Genomic DNA, 24,986 nt, shown 5'->3' on the forward strand with positions numbered 1-24,986 from the left:
TCGACACGCCCCTTTTGTGCTCAACCGAAGTCCCTGAGATGCCATGAAGATCCGGCGGGTTGTCCCGAGAACCGGCCACCCATGTTGACGCACGAGACGCTGATCAATAAAACTATCCGTGGATCCCGTATCAATTAAAGCTTGCGCAACAACGCCCGCGACCGTGAGCGGAATGAAGGCCTGCGCTAGGCCGGCAGACCCGGCAGGTATAGTTCCGGCCGGGCGAGAAGATCGCGCCTCGCGGGTGGATCCCACGCCGGCTGCAATCCTTCGGGCCTCAGCAGGAGCATTGAAGTCAGTTGGCTCTTCGGTAGTTTCATTTGCCAGAGTGGGTGTGGAGTAGTCGTGAGAGCAGCCTCTAGACGGCGCTCGAGCCACGGGAGAAAGTTCACTGCCATCTGCAGAGTCATATGCCAAAGCGGGTGCATGTAATTCGCAAGAGCTACCGCCAGATGGCGCTCGAGCCACGTGAGAATGAATTCTGCCATCAGCAGCTGGACATGCCAGAAGGGAAGCATGTAATTCGCAAAAGCTGTCATCAGATGGCGCTCGAGTCACGTGCTGCGTTGGCCGCACCTCGAGAGGCAATTCCAAAGTGGGTGCATGTCGCTTGTTTGAAGGAGGCGTTTGCAAGCCAGTCAAGGTTAGATGCTTTGTGACCGGTCGCGTTTGCGCCATTTGTTTCGGCGGCCCGACGTATCTCACCAAGGTCGGGCGAGAAGCCAGAGGCCCGCGAGGAGGAGAGCGGCTCATCAAAGCTGTGCAAGGCGCCCCGTCCGGTGCTCGATCCATTGGTTCAGCGATGAGCACATTCAAGGTCGCTCGGGAATGCGTGCCCCGGGCGGCCTTTCTGCAGACTTTTGCAAAATGGCCTTTAGTGGAGCAGAGGTGACAAGTTGCCTCTCGGGCCGGGCATTCAGTCCGGGGATGCTGCCGATTGCCACAAAAATAACATTTTGCATACCGGGCAAGCCGTGGCCGGGCAGCGGCAGCTGCAGTGAGGCCGGATGCGGAGTCCGCTTCCGGAGCACCCAGGGACTCGGCCGTCGTGGTGGTCGGGTCCTCCTCCGTATCCTCGGCGATGGCCCTCTCGGGTCGCGCGAGTTGCGAGGCCCCCGCCACGACTCGTGGGTTATCATAGGCGGTCAATTGTTGTCGAGCATCTGCATAAACGCGCGCCAGCCGTAGTGCCTCTGTAAATGTCAGCTCCGCGACCTCCAAGAGACGCAGCCGCAAGACTCCAGAACTAATTCCGGATATGAATGCATCTCGGAGCAAATCGTCCTGAACTTGCTCATGAGTCCGGACGTCCTGCACACAATCTGCCAATAAATAGCGCAACTCCTGCGCATAGCGATCGATCGATTCAGACGGTTGCTGCCGTCGCTGAGAGAGTTGATGCCGGCCGTGCACAGCGCTCCGTTTCTTTATGTAAAGGCGCTTCAGCTCGTCCAGGGCCGTATCATACGTCTCAAATCGAGAAATGGTCTTGTACACAGTGTGATGGACCTTGGACTGTAAGACGGACAGCCGTATCTCAGCGGTTGGCTCCGTCTCGTGAGCAGCGAAGTAGTTCTGCAGCGTGTTGAGCCAGTGAGCAAACTCCGATGCAGATCCTTCAGCCAGAGGGTCGGCACCGAGAATCGGAACCACGATCATCTTGTGGTCAGCCATGGCGATATAGTGTGTGTTGCGATATGTGTTGTGAGAGTTAAAAGCGAGTTGTAATCAAGTGGTGCAGTGTCCAGGTCAAGGTGACAGTGTGGGCGGAACGGGTTCTCAGTCGGGTTGTTTGTGTTGAAAGGTTTTAAGTGCGGAGTGGTAACCAGACCGGTCTAGGTAATGTTACTCTGGGGGAGCGTGGGAGGGTTTGATCAGATGGATGGATCATGGAGTATGGTTATATAGTCATCGTTTATAAAAGGTTTTAAGGAAAAGAGACCTGTTTATTTGCTCAACTCAAATAAGTCATTTGGGGAACACTCAAGAAATACCTTTGGAAATAACAGAAATCCACATTGCTGTGGTCACAATGTCAGGTCACAAATTTTGTGGAAATGACGATGATCGATTTTAATTTTGACTCGAGATCACTGGGTGGCTGGGAATTGAATATGACCGACTCAAACTTGGAAACTTCGTCTGTTCTATCAATATCCAAAACCAACCCTCCAACACCCCCCCACCCCCCAAAAAAAAGTGATGATGTATTCACACAGGAGCAGTTCGGTGATGCATCATTCTAACAACACCCCCTTCGCCTCCAGGAATGAACCTGCCCCACCCACTCCCCACCCCCAATTTTCTGTTACACACACCTTATAACCACCTCCAATTCCCTGCAATTACGCCACCGTGGTAATGCATATTCAATAATGGTGATATCAATAAAATAGTAGGAAACACCATTATACTCTTCTCTCGGTCATTCATATCTCCAAAAAACGAAGAGGAACTTCTACCTGGTAGTTCTGGAGATGAGAGAGAGTCGGAGGTCGCAAGGGCAACACGGCGCAGGGGCAGCCGATTGCACTGAGGGTTCAACGGTGTGCCCTGAGTGGCTGGCTCACACTCCCCTGTGACACATAGCAGTCTATCACATCGTTTACTTGTAAAATGGTAAAGTCGAACAAAAAAAGAAAAGAAATGTTCAAGAAAAACATGAGAGATAAATAAAAATGCGGAACACAAATACGTGCTCTGGACAACAAGGAAATGCAAGCTAATATTGTACACACGAAGCAGTCAACCTAGTTTTAAGTTCTCAGGTCTTGTGTGGAGAAAAAAACATCAAAACTCGACTTGAACAGAATTCTGTAATTTTGAAAATTGTTCCCAGCAAGAATCATTTATCAAGTAGCATTATCAAAACAGTGTTTTGGTGAATTTTAATTAACAAAATCACAAGAGGTCTCAAAAGATCTAAGCTTACAAGTTAGCTTTGAACCACCCCTGGCATGAGTCGCGTGTCCGGGAAGCAAAGTGTCAAGGCATTGGAAAACCCCCTTTTACCATGGTCATTTGGACTTCGCCATGTGCCAAGGGAGCTCTGTGAACTGCTGCCATGGAGTTCGCTCTGCCTGCCAAGCGCACAGTGACAAATGCATTATTAAATGCCTCCCGCAACACAATCACCCTGGCAAAGTACAGTCCAATAGCTGGAATCCTTTACAAAGTCAACATTCAACACCAGTGAGGATGGAGGAGATTGCTATCGTATTTTGATCCCAAGAAAACGTTTTCTGCAAACAAGAGCAGGGAGGCCGTGCATATCGGTGGTCGCTTTCACGACGTGGCAGCCGCCAGACAATGGCCTTTTCCTTTGTTAACCGGTGGGTGGACGCAAATAAACAATCCCTGTTCTTAGAAGGAGAGACAATTCTTCCATAGAATTCCATGTACCGTATTCCATATCCCCCGCTGCATGAAACAGTCATGATATAGTACAAGCACGGCCTTTAGAGGCCATTTTTCCCCGCGGAGCAGGGGTTGGCCTTTTTTGGGCATATTGGTCCCCTTTCTGAAGCAATGTTTTATGGCCGGATGCCCTTCCTGCCGCCAACCCTGTTAGTCGTCTTTTGCGACACACAGGGAATTACCAGTGAACTGGTACTCAATTTGCCGTCCTCGGAAGGATGACAGGCTGAGTCAACCCCCTGGCGTTAATTTAGCGATCGACCGGGATTCGAACCCAGGATCCTAGGATCCCAACCCAGCACCCGAACCGCTAAGCCAACACCAGGCTTACTCATGATATAGTACAATGGAGAATAAGGCCAACGGGGGCGAATAATGGGGTTGAGAGCCTGTTCCAAGCTCTCAGAAAATCATTGGCTTTGGCAATGGTAGTCACAAAATACAGTGTGTTAGTGTGTGTTAGTGTGAAATACAGGAAGCAAAAAGAAGGAAGTGATTATGTGCGAGACGGTGCTTTGTTTGTTATGACCTTCATTGGGTTCTCACAATTACAAGCTTAACATTGTCATTTAAGATTACATTTCAGCAATTAACCAGAAACACAAATTAGCATCTGGGTAATTTTTCCGAGCACAGTTCATTAGCATGGCAAAGTGTGGAATTAAGGGGAGGGGGGGGGGGGGCATAGTTACAGGCCATGCGGGTAAGTTAGACGGGCAGGAACGACACCCATTCTAAAGGAGGTCTGTAGGGACAAGGTCAGGAAATGCTGCAGATTCATCAAACTAGTGAGGTGCAAACATGTGAATAGGGTTGCTGCAAATCAAAGCAAAACATGGGCCAAAGGTAATGACCTCCTTTAAGGCCAAAGGTTATGGGTATTGATTTACACCAAGCACACAAATGGACCAAAGTTATTACCGATCAAAGGAATCAGCAAAATCTTCACCGTCAGAGCTCGAGCTTTCGGACCTCTCTGGTGGCAATGGCATTTGACGATGACCTAGTGGCCTGTTAGGCAACAAAAATATAACCAAAATGCTTGTAATACCTGTCTATCATGAGTTTTACAAACGCTAATAGTTACCTCTAATGCAATCGGTGTGCGATGTGCAAATTTTTATGAAAGTTCTTCCTCTTCCGACTCAGTTTGATACAGTTTGGTGAAAATATAGCAATTATTGCTCAAAAGAGGCTTTGTGCTTAAGGGAGAAATTTATTTGCCAAAAATCATGCAATCGTATTCGGGCATTTCAGGAAGAAGAAATATCATGAAGTGAAAGAAAAATGCAAATACAGTAAATATTAACCAGAACCCTCAGCTATATCCCCGCTGCCCCCCCCCCCCCCCCCTCAGGTCCCAATTCCCAAACAGTATGCATGTCAAACATTAGAGGACTCTGTTATATTGTCATAGATATCGCTCTACCGGTTGCTGCTGCTGCTGCTCTGGACAAGCGAGTCCAAAAAGAAAAGCAAAAAATCCACAAGATGTTCCTCAGTCCACTGATACTCTTCCTGGCTAGTCATTCTTGTACTTTGAAAAGCCTCACGCTTCCCCAGTGGTGGCATCACTGTATGTTTCAAGCACCGTTTAATGACTCCCCCCTGGAAGTGCTTTCATACAACAGTGCCCTCTCTTTGCAGATGTTTCTCCCATCTCTCCTGCAGCAAAACATCCTCTCGGGCGTAATGCACATAATGTTGTGGTGACACAGTTGCTAAAAACAGCTTGCTTTTCAACATAAATTAGCAAAGAGCCCATCAGGGAGATGAAACAAGACGGAGTATGTGCTCACTCTCACGCCACTGTAAAACACACACACAAACTAGAACAGCACTCAGTAGAGCGCATACCTCCGCCAGGCTGAACGGTTTACGTTTTGCATCGCACCGACAAGTGTGATTCTGTCTGGATCTGGATTCGGACCTGAATCAAAATCTAATCGGCTTGTTCTTGTCACCTAACCAACTAATCTACCTAGTTTTGTCATAATCCGTAAAGACCTTTTTGGGATATCATGCCTTATATCGGTTTTGGCCTTCCGGTCTTCCGGTTTTCGGTCCCTCGAGCGACGGGGCTTGCTTTGATCTCTCCACGGCATCAAAGTTTGAGTGTTTTCCCGTTCGTTTCTTTGTCAAATTTCCGCTGCGTATTTTGTTGTGTATGTGTTATTGTGTGTTTCTATTTGGTTTTGGTTTTGTAGTTGTTGCAAATTTGTGTGTAATTAGTCGTTTCTTTGTCCGCGCCTCGTGCGGCCTGGTGTCTCGTGCGGCCTCCTCGTCTCGACTTGTGCCCCGCCCCCTATATTCTCGTTTGTTCTTTCACCTCTGCTCCTGCTTTCTCAAATCCACGTTCTCACTTAGAGACTTTTCCCAGATTGTTTTCATGGTTTTGTTGAAATATTTCTTTAAATATGTTTAAACCGCAGCGGTGATCCCCCCCCCCCCCCCCCCCAGGATTTCCATGTTTTAAACGTTTCCCAGTGTGTACCCTGGATAAGAATAGGTACGCCGTATCCCTGCGTGTCGTAGGAGGCGACTAAGTGGGTTGGCGTCAGGAAGGGCATCCGGCCATAAAAAAAAAAACATTGCCTCAAAAAGAGAACCATGACAATTACAACTACATGTGGGCAGGGTACAGCCCGAAGTGGAGATCGGTTTCTGAGGTTTGGGACATGGAATGTAGGGACAATGACAGGGAGATCAGGAGAAGTGGTGGAAGTATTGGTCAGAAGAAGAGTGGACATATGTTGTGTGCAAGAGACGAGATGGAAGGGAAGTGGTGTGAGAATGGTGAAGGGTAGGCAGGGACAGAAATACAAGTTTGTGTGGCAAGGGTGCCTGGAGGGCGTGAATGGTGTTGGTGTCCTGTTTTCTGAGGAGTTTGTAGACAGTGTGGTGAGTGTGACTAGAGTGAGTGATAGGTTGATGATGGTGAAAATGATGATTGGAAAGCTCTTGGTGAACGTCATCTCGGGATATGCTCCGCAGGTTGGTCGGAGCGATGAAGAGAAGGACAAGTTCTGGTGTGCGATAGAGAAGCTGATGGAAAACGTGAAAGATGAGGAAGTTGTTGTGGTAGGAGGAGACCTAAATGGACATGTGGGAAGGAGTATGGATGGTTTTGAAGGAGTTCATGGGGGTTACGGATATGGTGTGAGAAATGGAGAAGGTGAAAGGATTTTGGAGTTTGCTGATGGAGCTGATTTGTTGATTTGTAATACTCAGTTCCAGAAAGAGGATAATAAGCTTGTTACATACACGTCAGGTGGGTCGACGACAACCGTTGACTACCTGATGGTGCGTAGGCGAGATAGGGGGCACCTCCGAGACACAAAGGTGATCCCGGGGGAGGAGGCTGTTTCACAGCACCACTTGGTTGTCTGCGACGTAAGGGTGAAAGGTGCGAGGAGAGCTCGGCGGGTGAAGTACCAACCGAGAATGAAGGTGTGGAGGTTGAAAGAGGTGACAGTAAGGGAGGCATTAAAAGAGAGGCTGAGTAGGGTCGAGGATGATGTGGTTGAGCTTGAAAGTGGTTGGATGTCAATGAAAGCTAGTCTGTTGGGAGCCGTTGGTGAGGTATGTGGATGGACAAAAGGACCACCGAGGCACTCGGAAACATGGTGGTGGGATGATGAAGTTGGAAAGACGATTGACGAGAAGAGGAAGAAGTTCAAGGAGTGGCAGAAGGCGAAGGGTACGGGAGCAGAAACAGCAGAGCATGAAAGTTATAAGGCAGCCAGGAAGGCTGCAAAGAAAGAGGTAGCAAAGGCGCAGGAGGCATGTAGGAAAATGTTCGGAGAACGCTTGGATTCGGAAGAGGGTCAGAGAGCGGTATTCAGGATTGCAAAGCAGACAGCGAAAGAGAGGTGTGATGTGATGGGGGTGAGCTGCTTGAAGGATGAAGTGGGACAAATCGTTGTCGACCCAGATGGAATTAAAGGAAGATGGAAAAGATATATGGAAATGCTGTTGAATACAGAGAATGAATGGGATGGCAACATAGAGAGTAACCCAGTTTTAGGACCGGCAGAGAAGATAACTGAGAAGGAAGTTGAGGAAGCGATAAAAGCAATGAAGGGTAGAAAAGCGGGAGGGCCGACGGGAGTTGTGGGAGATATGTTGAAGGCAGCAGGAAGTTGGGGTGTGAAGAGAATGACAGAGATCTGTAATCTGGTGGTGAAAGAAGGCCGCATTCCAGTGGATTGGGAACTGAGTACCCTCGTCCCTCTATACAAGGGGAAAGGTGACCCTCTGGAGTGTGGCTCGTACCGAGCGATAAAGTTATTGGAGCATGGAATGAAGGTATTGGAAAGGGTGTTGGAGAGGAGGATAAGGAAGAAAGTGAAGATCGACGAAATGCAGTTTGGATTTATGCCAGGAAGAAGAACGACAGACGCGCTTTTCATTGTGAGGCAGTTGCAGGAGAATAACATGGAGAAGAGGAAGAAGTTGTTTCTTGGGTTTGTTGATCTGGAGAAAGCATTCGATCGGGTTCCACGCAAAGTATTGACATGGGCATTGAGGAAGTTAGGAGTGGAGGAATGGTTGATCAGAGTAGTGATGGCAATGTACAAAAGAGCACGCACAGCTGTAAGGACGAAGGACGGGAACAGTGGTGAGTTTGAGGTGAAGGTGGGAGTGCATCAGGGGTCGGTACTAAGTCCACTACTATTTGTAGCTGTGATGGAGGTGCTGGCTCAGAACGTAAAGGAGGGTTTACCGTGGGAGTTGTTGTATGCAGATGATCTGGTGTTGATTGCGGAAAGTATGGATGGACTGAAGGAAAAGATGAACACGTGGAAGGAATGTATGGAGACAAAAGGTCTGAAGGTGAATATCGGAAAGACGAAGGTGATGGCAAGTGGTAAAGCATGTGGTGAGGTGGAAAGAACTGGGAAGTGGCCCTGTGCTGTGTGTAGGAAGGGTGTCGGAGTGAACTCCATTCAGTGTACAATGTGCGCTGAGTGGGTTCATCAAAAATGTAGTGGTCTGAGAGGGTCATTAACCAGTGTGGCAGCTACATTCAAATGTAAGGTGTGCACAGAGGGAGCTGCAGATGGAGGAAATGTTGAGTTGGATCTTGGAGATGGCGTGAAGCTGGAAGGTGTGAAAACATTTTGCTACCTCGGAGACATGCTGAATGGAGAAGGTGGATCAGACTCGGCAACGGTTGCTCGAGTGAGATGTGCATGGAAGAAGTTTCGGGAATTGAGTGGCGTGCTGATGATGAGGGGAGTGTCGTTGAAGCTGAAGGGAAAGGTGTATGCTGCATGTGTGAGAAGTGTTATGATTTATGGGAGCGAGACATGGGTAATGAACGTAGAGCAGCAACGAAGGTTGGAAAGGGTGGAAATGCGAATGGTTCGACGGATGTGCGGAGTATCGTTGAGAAAGAGGAAGACAAATGATAAATTGCGAAAGATGATGGGAATAGAGCCTGTGATTGATGCTGTGAAGAGGAACAGGTTGAGATGGTTTGGTCATGTGTTGAGGAAGGATGAAAGTGACTGGTTGAGAAGAGTGATGGAAATGAATGTAGAAGGAAGTAGAAGACGGGGAAGACCGAGAAAGACTTGGCTAAAGATGGTGGAAGAAGAAATGCGGGCAAGGGGGTTAACAAGGAGAGATGCAGAAAATAGGGCAAAATGGAGAAGATTGTCATGGGGACCGCAAGGCTAACCCCCGCTCTAGCAGGGAAAATGGCCTTTAAAATGCATGTTGTGTGTTGTTGTTTTATATCGGTTTTGGCCTGATCTCTCAAAGGTGAAGAATCACTTGACAATTTAAAAAATTCTCGTATCTGGATTCAGATCTTCACCAAAATGGAATTGATTCATCCTCTTCACACACCCAAACTGTCCACCAAGATTCCTCCAAATCAGTCCTTAACCGTTTGAGATATTGTGCTATATAAAAAAATAGCCAAGACCCGGGACACTACCAAGACCAGGGCCAAGACCAGCCAAAGGGTTTAAAAAGATGGTGGGACTGAGACAATCGGATACCATAAGTCGCCTCCTCTCGTGATGTAAAAAAACTAATATAAAAACAGCTCATGTCAGAACTCGTGGAAAGATAAAATCATGTCAGAACACAAAGGCACAACAAGGTATGTAGAGTAATCAACTGGCACATTGGCAAAAAATTAAATATCCCAATTTCAAAAAACTCGCGGAAACATGAACCAAAAGCAATAGCTGAAAAGAATGACACAATGCTCATGTATGACCTGATGATCTCATCGACCGTGAGCATATAAAGCAAAGCAATGAGGCCAGACATCGTACTCAGCTACAAAAAGGACCAACGCAGAAATGAAGAAAATGACCAAATACCAAGACCTCAATAATGAAGCGAAAATAACCTGGAAGCTGAACAGCGCAGGAATTGTACCGGTAATAATTGGAGCAATGGGAATGGTAACGAAGAACCTTACAAAGATCCTACAAAACATCCCTGGGAATATTACTGCAAGCAAACTACAGTTGGAGGCTGTCCGGGGCTCAGAGATGATCCTGAAAAGAGCCTTCAGAACAAAACTCTGAGAACAAGAAAACTTCACAAATTGGTCCATGAATCGCAATCCTTCACCGAAACCAAGGTGACTACTTTGAACCCTGGGAGGACTCTGCTCCATCTTCTGAAATCAGCATATGGAGAAAACAACTGTGTGTGAGTATGAGTGTATGTGTGCATGTGTATATGTGTATGTGTATGTATGTATGTGTGTATGTGTGTATGTATGTGTATATGTGTGTGTATGTGTGTATGTGTGTATGTGAGTGCATGTGAGTGTATGTGAGTGTATGCGTGTGTATGTGTGTATGTGTGTATGTGTGTACATGTGTGTGTATGTGTGTGTATATGTATGTGTGTATGTGTATGTGCATGTGCGTGTATGTGTGTGTGTCTGTGTCTGTGTCTGTGTGTGTGTGTGTCTGTGTGTGTGTCTGTCTGTCTGTCTGTGTGTGTGTCTGTGTGTGTGTGTCTGTCTGTGTGTGTGTGTGTCTGTGTGTGTGTGTGTCTGTGTGTGTGTGTGTCTGTGTGTCTGTCTGTGTGTGTGTCTGTCTGTGTGTGTGTCTGTCTGTGTGTGTGTCTGTCTGTGTGTGTGTCTGTCTGTCTGTCTGTGTGTGTCTGTCTGTGTGTCTGTCTGTGTGTGTGTCTGTCTGTGTGTGTGTCTGTCTGTGTGTGTGTCTGTCTGTGTGTGTGTCTGTCTGTGTGTGTGTCTGTCTGTGTGTGTGTCTGTCTGTGTGTGTGTCTGTCTGTGTGTGTGTCTGTCTGTGTGTGTGTCTGTCTGTGTGTGTGTCTGTCTGTGTGTGTGTCTGTCTGTGTGTGTGTCTGTCTGTGTGTGTGTCTGTGTGTGTGTGTGTCTGTCTGTGTGTGTGTCTGTGTCTGTGTGTGTGTGTCTCTGTGTGTGTGTGTGTGTTTGTGTGTGTGTGTCTGTGTGTGTGTCTGTGTGTGTGTGTCTCTGTGTGTGTGTGTTTGTGTGTCTGTGTCTGTGTCTGTGTCTCTGTGACACAGGCAAAGAGCAGTTACATTGTAAGTTGAGAAAATCTAATGTATTACTTTGTTAGATCTGCATTACCCATTAATAATAATCAGTATGCGTTGAGGTAAAACTGCACATGTCACCAAATTTGCATTTCCAAAATCCCAGCATAACATCACAAGGTCTCAACATTTCCATAAACCCAAGGCAGAAATGATTCTAAAATTTACATTTACTCTTGAAGGAAGGCAAGAAATTCTCACCTGTGGCCATTCCCTCGTCCTCGATCAACCTCCACATCATTACTTGGACCATTCTACAGAGACAGCAAAGACAAGTCAACAAAATCAAAGTGTATTTTAAATAACGCTGTGCCTCAATTATATTTATTAAGGAATTGAATTACAATCCAATGGTCGTTAAGATTTTATCCCAATAATTATTAACTACTGTATACTCAAACATGGAACTATCACGAAAGATTGTAAAATTGCAATATAATTTAATAAGCAATGTTTTTCTCCACCTGAACGTGTGCAAATTCCACCGTCATCTTTACCATTCCAGAATTATTACTTAAATCCGTACTTGAATACAAACTCTTCATACAGGCCTACAATCGTGAAATTGTACCCAAGTTAATAAAGTGGTGTGCAAAATCTTATCTTTCATGTGATTAGACTTTTGATTGAACGTACAGACAGACAAATGAACAAGCAGTCGATGTTGTCTTCCCATTGGAGAAGTCTCTGTCAAAACAACTACAAAGTGCTTAACTTCATGGACATTAATCAGGCCTTACATGTTGACGCACATTTTGTCTAACCATTTACAGAGAGTACTTTTGGAAGAAAAACAATGCTGTTGTTTGGTCTGCAAGAAAATCGATTTGTTATTTTGGGGTTGATTATGGTGGTTTTTCTCTTTTCCCCATCTTTGCCTACCTGCTGCATTTTGATCATCTGTGGCTACGTCAGTTAGTTCATTACCGCCGCCACTGAAGGTGCAAAGAGGTTAAGTTTTCACCCCTGTCCGTCTGTTTGTCTGTTTGTCTGTCTGTCTGTCTGTGAACAAGATATCTCAAAAGGTTGTGGACGGATTTCGACGAAACCTGGTGGAGAGGTTGTGCGTGTGTCAAGGACGATTCGATTCCATTTTGGTGAAGATCTGAATATGGATTTGAATACGAGAATTATTTAATCTTTAAGTGATTCTTCACGATTGAGGGATCGGGTGAAAAGCGATATATAACATGAAATGAAATTTTTTATGGATGACCTATGACTAAACTAAGTGAACGTGTTGGTTAGGTGACAAGAACAAGCTGATTAGATTTTGGTACAGGTCCGAATCCAGATCCGGCCTATCATTGGAATACAAAACAAACTGTTCAGCCTGGCGGAGGTATGCGCTCTACCGAGTGCCATTCTAGTTCTTACTTCATGAGTCTTCTCAGAGTCATCCGTCAAATGTATAAGTCACACATACAGACAGACACATACCTAAACTGTTATTATATATTGTCATGTGAACTGCAACCACCTGGTAACTGTAATCACAATCAAAGTGATTACCAAGCACACTGGAGGAAGCTAAGCTCCAAGGAGAGCCAAACTGCAGCTGCTTATGAATGAACCGACAGCTCACCTTCTCACTGACTGATGGCACTGGACCAATCACTACGTCTCTACACGTTGACAGATGCAGTACACACCACATATGGGGTCTCTCACCCCGGGGGTACAGCGGAACAAATCACCGAGCCGGAAGTTCTACTAATAAAAGCCGTAGGCCTGAGAAAGTCTCCTCCCAAATCCCCCACTAACTCCAACCGAAGACGTGTTTGTCTTCCATGTGCTGACGGACAGCTGAGAGGCGCCTTCTCCATCTCTGTGGCAATGAAACGTGCTGTCCTTCCCTCCAACATAAAGGAGTAGAAGGGACGACACACCTTACATCTAACTATCATCTAAATTGGACAATGCCACGCCCCTTGTGGTGATACCAAGGACGCATTATTCTTGTACACATACTTTGTGTACACAACACGTTTTGTACACAACACGTTTTAAAAGTGAGAAGAATGTATGCAAATACATATGGTGGTTAAGGCCTTATCTAGCGACTGCTCCCTACTCCATGGACGTAATATTCTTATTTCAATAAAGTTATCTCGAATTGATGCTCGATTCATAATAATAATTATGACACAACTGCAAAAGGACATGGATGATATTAAATTTAAAACAGAGATGGCTCACTCATAACTATCAGGTATGAAGTAAACTTTGCTTGCCCTGCTGATCACGTCAACATGTGATGCAAGCACTAAAATGCTGCTGCCTATGAAAAGGCGGTGTGACTGATACCATACAGAATTAATCAGTCATAATTAAAAAATAAATGGCAACAATCAAAATTCTCCCTCACCCTGTGAATACCAACACTCGGGCAAGGTCTCCTTGGCATCTCGGGGACAGGTCGTGAAGGACCGGATGGAGAACAGGCCTCAAGGAGGATGGGGTCTGCACTCCATCCAGTGTCAGTTGCATTGACCGTAGCTCTTGGAATTTCTGTAAACGGGCTGGGGCTGCGAGGTGAAGGCCGAGATACAGGGGTGAGGCCGCGGGAACATGGCCGCAAGTCAAGTGTGTCAGGGGGTTGGACAGAAAGTGGGCGTCCAGGATAATCCCGTGGCAAGGGGCTTTCGGGAGTGATTGGAAGAGGCTTCCGAGAGGTGAGACATGGCCGAGCCTCGGATGGAAGGGGTGGAAGCTCCCGTTGGCTTGATGGAGGTGGTGGCAGTGGTAGCGGTTTACGGCCGAGCTGTAGATGGGGACAAAGATCACTCGCTCTATATCATTGAGAACTTAACCGACACCAAATCCACCTCCACTTGCTAAGTAATGTCTCTTAAGATATTTCGTCCTTGCCTTAGGAGAGTTGTTAGGGCTGGGATTCGGAGGGGAAGCAGATCGCGTTGCAAGGTCCAGCCGAGGTGGTACAGGAGGAAGGCCTGGTTCACATGTGTGTATTAACCGCTGAATAAGGTGTGGGGAAGATGGTGGGGAACCTACAGGGGAGACCGTCTGCTCTGACTGCAAACAAAGAGGGTGTGGGAGGTATAAAGTTTGTTAGGGTGTTTCTACAAATAATATGACAACCGAGTGCCAATAAGATGATAAAAAAGGCATGGAAGAGGTGAAGGGTGTATTTGTGCTTGTTAACTGGGGGAAAACACATGACGATTAGAAGCAGTAATAAATATAAAGCATGCTCACTCCATACTCGGCACCGTTCCAAAAAGCCTGACTGGTCTTGTTTTAAATTCTTACACCCACTCCCTCCCCTACTAACTAGATCTTATTTATTTCCTCTTTCCCTTAAGCTACCCCCTACTGGTACGTAGCATAGTGAGTAATGGTTACTTATGGTTGATTTATTTATTATTCTGGCATTTAGAATTATTGTTATTGTCAGCCTCAAATAAAATTATCAATTTCAATCAAGGTGGTGTCACTCGTTTGCTTTCATGGTGCAATAAGGCTGTAAATTCAACCATTTGGTGGAATATTAAGAGAATAGTTTTCACTTGACCCCATCGGCTTTCTGAACTCGTATTTCAAAAAGCTCTGCTCTCAGGGTGTTGCAATCTGCCAACCAGGGTTATGTGCAAATATTGAAAGTAAACACCTGGTTCACAACTTCTCCATGAGCAGCTGATGGGCTTGATGATGCAGGGATGGTATGAGTTTTATCACGACAATCCACAACAAATAACCCTGAAGTAGTTGTCCACCTCACCACCAAGAGTTGGCCAATGACATATCCTGACCTGCCCAGACTCTGCCATTTTATCTAGGATGCTGCAATCCATATATTCTGCTCTTTTGTATCACCAGTGCAAAACAGATGTGTCAGGTAGGTGCATGTGCATGTGCATATATGTATACTAGCAAGGTACCCATGCCATGCACGGGTGGGAAGCCAAAAGCCAACAAAAAATGCAGAAACGGTGAATGCTAAACCATGGAACCAATAAATTCCACATTCCTGTGCCACCTTCAGTCAAACGTCAGACATGGACAGCCGGTTCGTGAATGACTTAGGTAAAAAACGGCGAATGGTAAACAAACCAATAAATTCCACATTCCTATGGCACCTTCAGTCGAACATCAGACATCGACAGCAGGGTTGTGAAGGACTTACAGAAAAAAACGTACCCAGTCTGAATGTTTCTGTCCCCAGTCAATGGCGAATCCGCGAATGTCACGGTTAGAAAGTAGAAACCCTCACGTCATTTCCTCATTCATAAGTAACCGGGTGGTAAAATGTAATGGTAAAATGTAAGTAACCCTTTGGAGTTAGAGTTAGCCATGCCTCTTGGGGAGTGGAACTGACGGAGGCTGAGGGGGGTGCGGCGTTTCAGGCTGGGAAAGATTGAGGTGGCCATGACTTTATGAAAAGTCTGCATGAAGCTGCCATCCTGTGGCAAATATCTAAATAATATTCTCCGTAGGTGATTCTGTGAGTCTGTCCAGGGGTGTGGCTCTACCGAGTCTGGGAGGGGCTTCAAAAACAAATATCCAAAATGCTGTTTCCTCGCATAGCTTTGAGGCCTCTTATGTTGGGCCCACAGTTTCGTACTCTCTCACACAGTTTTATTTAAACTCTAATTCGATATCTCATTTCATTTTTCATAGTCGCTAACATGGTTTTAGACTCGGTTGCAAAAAACGGGAATAGAATTCGATGAAAGTTCCCGTTTATAGAACGAAATGCATTTTCAAAGGCCTGTAACATAAAGGCCATTCATTGAGTCTCCCACACGGCTTTATCTCGACTCTAATTCACCATCACAGTCGCTGGGATGGTTGAAGTCTCAGTTTCAGCTAAAGTTGAGAAAATCGGCGACATGTATTCCAACCGCCATTTTGAATGTGTTGACTGTTATGTGTGCAAGGGGAAGGAGAGAGGGGAATGAGAGAAGAGAATGAGAGAGGGGAATGAGCGACAGAAAGGAGAGAGGGGAAAGAGAGAGGAGAATGAGAAGAGAGAACGTTCCCAGGACTTCGTTATTTATATTATTACTTAGTAAAAGTACAGCGAGTGAATACTGAAGTTCGGGATCAAATCAAAGTCAAATTATATATTTACATATTCCTGGGGTGTATATACAGTTTGTTTAAAGCGAGTCAATTCTTTTCCAACCATGGAATTAAACAATACAGTACTTCAAAAATGTACATAATAATGTAAACTAACTATGGAATACAATATTTATTGATAATGTTTGGATTTAATCTATTTTTACTTTGTAAAGCGAAAAGTTTTCGATACTTTCAAGTTTAAAAATGAAGAAGAGTCATGGCTCCATTGGCCTACGATCGGCCTCTGATGTGCATTTTAAGACTGAATCAACACGTCTTCGATCATAAATTACTTTTTGAAGAAACAAAGGTATATTTTGATTACACCTCAAGCAAAGGAAACTGCCTGTTTCGTTCGGAGTGATTATACTTATAGACCACCCAAACAAGATGAGTTTAATAGCTTAAGGAAATAAAATCGTGAAATCTTTAATAATATATATTTTTTGTTTTCGCAGGAGTTTTCAAGGCTGCATCGTGTTCACATCCAGGATTAATAAACAAACTTCATTTCACTTGTGCATGGACATGTAATTCACAGATGTAAAATAAATAAATAAACAGACGGGAAATTGTCGAGAGATATTTTTTCGTTCTTATTTTATAAGCTATATGCACGTACACTTTAAATAAGTTTATTTGAAATCTTTAATTTAAAAAATGGCATTTTGTATGCTGTAACGAAAAGAGTAACTTTGGTTTTCATGGGACAGAAAGGTGCAATGTAATGTTCTTATACACCGTCTAAAAGACTTTTTTCCCAGGGACTTTTCCATTTGAGCTCTATTCTTTATATAGTCGGAATGTTTCATTCTTTCGACGTAGTCACAATAAAAAGTTGCAATTAGGTACTCTGCACGTGGAGAGAAGGGCGGAGCATCGTTTACGTGTCGCCACTCGCGTTTGTAAATGCTATCTACAAAATGAATAAAATTATGAGGGAACAGAACGAGACCGCCAATGAACGTTAACACAGACTTGCACGGGATGCTGAGCAACAAAGGCATTGGAAGGTAATGTGTGCTCAGCAAACAAATACAAGAGCAGCTGTAATGAAAAGTATTGGATAATATTGTTGAAGATCATCATTGTGGTCCAAGTCCGAAGACGTCACCATGTGTGTACTGTTCTGCCAAACATTTCACTAATGAATGAACAGGACAAGAGGCGGATTTACACAGTGTTGCTCCAAGAGAAAAGTTCAATTACCTCTAATATTTGCTGTACCTGCACGATTGGAACAACTACCGGAGTGAGGGGTGAGAGGAGACTGAGGGACGGGGAGAGGAGACTGGGGGAAAGGGAGAGGAGACTGGGGGAAAGGGAGAGGAGACTGGGGGAAAGGGAGAGGAGACTGGGGGAAAGGGAGAGGAGACTGGGGGAAAGGGAGAGGAGACTGGGGGAAAGGGAGAGGAAACTGGGGGAGGGGAAGAGGAGAATGGGGGAGGGGAAGAGGAGAATGGGTGAGGGGAGAGGAGACTGGGGGAGAGGGAGAGGAGACTGGGCAAGAGGGAGAGGAGACTGGGGGAAAGGGAGAGGAGACTGGGGGAAAGGGAGAGGAGACTGGGGGAAAGGGAGAGGAGACTGGGGGAAAGGGAGAGGAAACTGGGGGAGGGGAAGAGGAGAATGGGTGAGGGGAGAGGAGACTGGGGGAGAGGGAGAGGAGACTGGGGGAGGGGGAGAGGAGTTGGAAAGGAATGAGGGGGGGGAGGAGTAAAGTGACCCCCACTCTCCCCCAGTGTGTGACCCACTCCCCGAGTGTGTGACCCACTCCCCACCGTGTGTGACCCACTCCCCACCGTGTGTGACCCACTCCCCACCGTGTGTGACCCACTCCCCACCGTGTGTGACCCACTCCCCACCGTGTGTGACCCACTCCCCACCGTGTGTGACCCACTCCCCACCGTGTGTGACCCACTCCCCACCGTGTGTGACCCACTCCCCACCGTGTGTGACCCACTCCCCACCGTGTGTGACCCACTCCCCACCGTGTGTGACCCACTCCCCACCGTGTGTGACCCACTCCCCACCGTGTGTGACCCACTCCCCACCGTGTGTGACCCACTCCCCACCGTGTGTGACCCACTCCCCACCGTGCGTGACCCACTCCCCACCGTGCGTGACCCACTCCCCACCGTGCGTGACCCACTCCCCACCGTGCGTGACCCACTCCCCACCGTGCGTGACCCACTCCCCACCGTGCGTGACCCACTCCCCACCGTGCGTGACCCACTCCCCACCGTGCGTGACCCACTCCCCACCGTGCGTGACCCACTCCCCACCGTGCGTGACCCACTCCCCACCGTGCGTGACCCACTCCCCACCGTGCGTGACCCACTCCCCACCGTGCGTGACCCACTCCCCACCGTGCGTGACCCACTCCCCACCGTGCGTGACCCACTCCCCACCGTGCGTGACCCACTCCCCACCGTGCGTGACCCACTCCCCACCGTGCGTGACCCACTCCCCACCGTGCGTGACCCACTCCCCACCGTGCGTGACCCACTCCCCACCGTGCGTGACCCACTCCCCACCGTGCGTGACCCACTCCCCACCGTGCGTGACCCACTCCCCACCGTGCGTGACCCACTCCCCACCGTGTGTGACCCACTCCCCACCGTGTGTGACCCACTCCCCACCGTGTGTGACCCACTCCCCACCGTGTGTGACCCACTCCCCACCGTGTGTGACCCACTCCCCACCGTGTGTGACCCATTCCCCACCGTGTGTGACCCACTCCTAACCGTGTGTGACACTGACCCACTCCTAACCGTGTGTGACCCACTCCTAACCGTGTGTGACCCACTCCCCACCGTGTGTGACCCACTCCCCGTGTGTGACCCACTCCCCACCGTGTGTGACCCACTCCCCAGTGCAGTGTGCGTGACGTGGGAGGGAGAGGATTTGAGCTCTTGAAGTCGAATTTTACATGAGATGTAATTACACATTTCAAACTGTATTTCCCATGTGCACGCACATGCATTCACATTTTATCAGAAGTAAATAAATTGTGTAGATTACATCATTTGTGGATCTGATAAATTGCCGGTAACCATTTTGTAAAACTGAATGTGCAGGTGCAGCATGTAACTCAATATGTCGAAATGTGTCACACATCCATGCCCGTGGGATTCCCATGGGTGACCCCACTAGTACTTGTAATATTTGTTTAAAAAAACACGAGTATAAAGGCAGCATGGTGTCGTGTTTTATTGAGGAAATGTTTGACGATCTGTTTGCATTTAATGGACAGATGGTTTTGGATTTAGCGGTTCAGTGAATGTTCTGGAATGTTCCAGGGGGAGAATTCCGGAGGGGATAGTGTTGGTTTGAGAGTAAATAAAACATGTGTTCGTAAGTAAATCGAAATTTCCCCCATAATAATTAGTGTTATAAACCCACTAGTTAATGGTGAACAAGTTAGTAAAAGGATTGGGATCACATGATTGTAGGTGAAATGAAACAAGGCAAAGGATGTTTTTGTAAAGAAATGTTTTCTTTCTTTAAATGGTGCTGGCTTAACTATACCAAAAAGCACCACCTGAAATATGTACTAAGGAATGTGTTCCTTTCCTTTGCTTTAAGGCCACTACCGCTTTTACCTTACCTGTACCACAGTTTGATGGTGACTTTGTTTTGTGAAGTTCTGATTAAAATTCCAAAGTTTCCTTTTGCGACTCTACAGTAAAATTATTCCAGTTGAGTAACCCCGAGTGAATTTGTGTGTCCGAGTTTACTGGGCAACACATATTTAAATTCAATATCTCCATTTTCATTCCAAACAGCATCATTCCAATCATAGGTTAATACTACAACAAAATAATGTGTTAAATCACGATGGTATTGAGATATTATCAAACCAGCCCATTGTCGTCATCTGTTCACTTCCTGATTCGGGGCAGCTCTGTATCGAGTTAATTTCAAAATCATAATTTTATTGAGGAATTTATGAAACCCCCTACTTCCTTATAACATCTGCTGGGACCCCAAAATGTTCCACAGAAGGTTTGGCCGGGCTAGACCCAAAACTGAGGGAGTAGTTTGGGGACGGACAGACGGATGGACAGACACTCCCGTTTTATAATATGGATATATATATATATATTGTTGCAGATCTCGGACGTCGGCTCTCCCCTTATCAAGGGGGGTTAATCCCCTTGTCTTTTTATCTGGCCGACCCGAGTCCTGGGGGTTATAACGTCCTTCCCGGCGCGGCATTAGGGAGGGTTTGTTAGGCCTAGGGGTTCACTACTACCTAATTACTAACACCGGCCGGAAACGAGGGAATAACTCCCGCTCAAACCATGGATATGATGGAAACTGCCGAGCGGATAGCAATCCGCGATCTGAGCTATTAACAAATGACTAAACCCGATTCTAAGCGGTTGCGATCGTGCCACGTTTACCCAATGAGAGAAAGGACGGATGCGATCGGATAAGAGGAAACCAAGAAAGAACAAGGCAATTTATTACAAATATACAGAAAGAAGAGGAAACGAAAAAAATGTACAGGATAGGAAGAGGAAGAAGCAGAACACAGGGCAGTCTGAAACAGTCTTACTCTTAATACCCCAGACAAACGTACACACTCACACAGGGATTGTAGATGGTAGATGGAACAGGTAGAGGGTCCGGCGATGGGGTCCAGGCTCCGGTCCAGCGGCGAAACCCGGCAGGCAGCTCCGCGTATCTTGGAACGCGTTCGGACAGTTTATATATAACGGGGGGGGAAGCTGGTGTCCTGCGTACGTAATATGTGCACACTTGTGCCAAATGCCCTCTCTCCAAAGTCCTCCTTTATCAGCGTGCCGTATATCTCATAAGGTTCTTCTCAATGCGCTCTCGCCCATCAGTCCTGTAATGCGCACTTCCAATAGGGGTTCTTTGTAATCACGACAGTCAAGCGCATTAGTCCTTCTCCGCGTAAGTCCTGTTACAACGCGCGCGCCTCCAACAAGAGAAGTAGTCCTGTGAAAGGGCTTTGCGCTCGCTTATATAACTCGACCAGCAATCACTCCGCGAGCTCGAAAACCACGCCCGTCGGCGATGTCACCTCAGCCCTGGTTGGCTGGTGAGGGCTTACCGGCCACGCCTTTGACGACTGGATGACGTGGCCACACCTTCTTCTTGGCGCTCCGCCTCCTTTCTCGGGCCTTACGGCGGCGTCTGGACGGAAGCCCAGCGAGGCTGCGAACGCTGCTGGCAGAGGCGCGTGACAATTGGGAGGGGCCATGGGCAGACTGGAGGATGCATAATGGCGTCGCTTGGAGAGGGAGGTTGCAAAATGAACAGATTGGGGACCTACTCTTATTTGATCGACACAACGCAGATTCAACTATTGGAAACACGGCCTTATCTAAAACACATATTAATGAAATAACTGAAGTCCTATGGTGGCCTAACTAGGGGTGCTACCTTTAACCTTTTAATAATGTCATATTTACACAAGTGTGGGTTCTAAAACCGCAACAATATATATATATATATATATATATATATATATATATATATATATATATATATATATATATATATATATATATATATATATATATATATATATATATACATATACATACATACATACATACATATATATATATATATATATATATACACAGGTAGTGGACAAAAAATGGAGACACCTGAGTAAATGAGGGACACCAAGAAACGGCTTCCACACAGGTCTGGCACAGGTGTTAAGGAAATAACATCCCAGCATGCTTTGGGTCAGGTATAAAAATGCTGCACATGGCTGGTTGCCTATAATTATAGCAGCCACTAGAATGGCTGCAAGAGGAGACCCCTCCTCCCCAATGCCCCCATCCACAGGGCAAGTGTGGTCGCCCATTGGTTTGATGAGCATGACACTGATGCTATCCATACGTCATGGCCTTCTCTGTCACCAGATCTGAACCCAATGGAGCATTTATGAGATATTCTGGAACGACGCCTGACACAGCATTTGCCACCTCCATCAAACAGGTGCGAGTTGATTGACAGTCTAGTGGAAGAATGGTGCCACATCCAGCCTGCAGAATTCCAGATGCTGGTGGACTCTATGCCATGGCGCATACAGGCCATACGTGGTGTCCCAATGTCCTATTAAGCAACTTTACATTGGTGTTTCCATTTTTTTTTGTCCACTACATGTATATATGAATATGAATGAATGATCGTTTTAAGGCCATTTTCCCCGCTAGAGCGGGGGTTAGCCTTGCGGGCCCCATGACAATCATTGTTCCCTGTTTGAGGCAATGTTTTTACGGCCAGATGCCCTTCCTGACGCCAACCCTTGGTCACGCTCTTACGATGCGCAGGGATACGGTGTACCTATGCTAAACCGGGGTACACACCGGGATCATTCATCCCAGCAAGCTGGTACTCAATTGGCCGACCTCGGAAGGATGACAGGCTGAGTCAACCCCCCTGGTGTTAATTCAGCGATCGACCGGGATTCGAACCCAGGATCCTAGGATCCCAAGCCGGCACCCTGATCGCAAAGCCAACACCAGGCTTGTCCACTACATGTATATATTATTGAATTAATTTTCTCCATCCTGTTTCAGAAATTTTTTCCCAGGACGGATTTTCGTCCCTTCCATTGAAAACTCCATATGCATGATAACCCATCCCCAAGACAGACCGGCAGCAACTGCTCATGTCTACTGACATGGACAATATTTGACACTGGCCCAATATAGAATGTGTCTTTCAATCAAGGTAAATCTCACATTCTCGCTCTGCGTCTCCAAAAGGATCGACTAATAAACTTGCATATCTATTTCCTTGATCAACTGTTGGAACAGGTTACAACTCTTGAACTTGAGGGTCTCAACATCAGTCGTGACCTCTTCTGAGCAGAAATACAATCAAAGCCAGCCTCCAATTCCAGCAGCAGACTGGGTATCCACCGTTGTGTCAAGTCTTTCCTTTGAATTGTCAGTCTAAAGTTATCAGTGCTTGCAACAAGGCCTTTGCCCATTGCCCTCCCTTATAGGCAGGCACCTCCTCTTCACTCCTGGGTCTCCTACATGCTGTAGAATCCAAAGCTCTCTAAATTTATTTTGTTCAACCTTTTAATACAGAGTGAAACATTTTTTAAATTGCCGACTGTTCACTTGTTTTCGGCAGCATTAATGGTTTGGTGCCAGTGTTTTGATTTAATGTGTCTGTCAAATTTCATGAAATTCCCCATGCTTTCAGATAATCCAAGCTAATTTGGTATAATAGTGCACTTAGCTATCCTGCTGTCTGCAACTGTAGTTAAATTGGCTGTGTTCAAAGCTTCAACAACGATGGACACATGGCCTGTCTAGACTGAATGGATGCAAATGATTAGCACCGACATGAGTCAAGATGCAAAATAAACATGAGGAAGAATTGTTTTGCAATACATGTTCCCTACTGGTCCCCAAGGAATGTTCTTGTTCCAAGCACTCAGTAAATGTGCGCCATATACAGTCGGACAAATTGTTTTAAGTATGCAAAGCTGGAGAATAAGTTGCAGTTTCTGGAATTTATCATAAGTAGTACACCCGCTCACTACGGCAGTGGCAGGAAGGGTCATTCCTCTTTGGGGTATATAGATTACAGTCGATCTATGGTCGGGTCTCAAGAACATTGGGTGTGTGTTCATTTACCAAGTTTCTTGTGGAGAGATCGCCAAGTGGTTTAAGCATTCGAGCAAGCACTCCATTCAAAACCGTTAAGGAACGGCTGGCATGGCAAGCGCTAGCTAGCTGCTTGGCAAATGAGCACAACCCGGACTTAGTCCCTTTCAGTTTCATGTTAAACAGCAGGAACGAGTTTCAAAGGTTCGCTATGAAAAACGCCACATTAGTGACAGGAAAGGTCATGTTATTTACCCAACCCTTGTGGGGGTATATAGAGTACAGTAGATCTTCGCTCAGTTCTGTAAGTAAAACTTACCTGACGGATGTCGGGATTTCTCCAAATTTCTTTATTTAGTGTTACATACAGCATTAGCAACTGTTTAAAAAGCTAATCATATGTGTTTGATGGTTTATAATATTTTTACTTCTGGTAGAGGCCGTTGCGCCGTTGCTCCCACGGAAACGCCATGATAAGCCATTTATAAACGTTGACAACGTTTGTCAAAGGAGGAAAAACACCTTGGGGAGGTGGGATATTATTGGTATTAATATTGTTTTGTAATAACATTAATATTATTTTATTATCGTTAGTTTTGTTATTTGAAGTGGCCTTGGAAAAACGCCATGATAAAGCTAACTTAACATGGATATACACCTCAACATGCAACCCCATTGACGGCAATGGCGGGGGAAACCCTCTCGCGGGAGAAAACCCCGTTGGGGAGGGGGGCAAATGAATGCGCTACAACCTTCATTGTGTAACCCTTAGTCATCCTGTCAAGTTTGGTTGAGATTGGATAAGTAACGACAGAATGTCGTCGCGGTCAAAAATCATCAGACAGACAAACATACGTGAAATTGCGTATTTTAGTATGATAAAGCCATGCACAAAGTTTCAGTTCAATATGTTAAAGGGTAAGGGGCAAAGTCTGGACAACTGACCCATGTATATTGTATAATGTGATATCGTTCAGGTCCAAAAACGGCATAACTCTGTGAAAAATTGGCGAAATGCCCCAAAACTCAAACTTTTTCTGTAAGTTATCTATCTATAATTCCAGTAATCTCTGTGTGTTTGTTTGTTTGTACGTTTGTCTGTGACCGCTGTTTCTCGACAACCACGGGTCCGATATACTTTAAACTTGCCAGGTATATTGCTGGGGACCCGAGGATGTGCCTTTTCAAGGTTTCATATTAATCGGACAATTACTTACCGAGCTATGTCCAAAAAACGATTCAACCAATCAGAGAGCAGCGAGCTATCGCGTGTGCCGAACGTGGCGAACACACTCTGCCTCGGATGGCACA

At 46.2% G+C, this 24,986-nt stretch overlaps 1 protein-coding gene across 5 annotated transcripts in view; it reads right to left on the minus strand.

Annotated features, from left to right (window-relative positions):
• The window catches only part of LOC137412113 (E3 ubiquitin-protein ligase CBL-B-B), a 130,515-nt gene that overhangs the window by 20,468 nt on the left and 85,061 nt on the right, over positions 1-24,986 (minus strand). For 2 of the 5 annotated variants that reach the window (XM_068097364.2, XM_068097362.2), the window contains 6 exons: positions 13,846-14,010; positions 13,343-13,738; positions 11,176-11,228; positions 4,339-4,428; positions 3,013-3,080; positions 2,463-2,576 (listed from right to left, as the gene is read on the minus strand). In XM_068097364.2, the coding sequence (XP_067953465.2) occupies positions 2,463-2,576; positions 3,013-3,080; positions 4,339-4,428; positions 11,176-11,228; positions 13,343-13,738; positions 13,846-14,010 (886 nt within the window). The remainder of the gene's footprint in view (positions 1-2,462; positions 2,577-3,012; positions 3,081-4,338; positions 4,429-11,175; positions 11,229-13,342; positions 13,739-13,845; positions 14,011-24,986) is intronic. The other 3 variants (XM_068097363.2, XM_068097365.2, XM_068097366.2) reach the window with 3 other exon arrangements.

Source organism: Myxine glutinosa, chromosome 7, assembly GCF_964187855.1.
Source record: "Myxine glutinosa chromosome 7, kmMyxGlut1.1, whole genome shotgun sequence".
Taxonomy (NCBI): Eukaryota; Metazoa; Chordata; class Myxini; order Myxiniformes; family Myxinidae; genus Myxine; species Myxine glutinosa.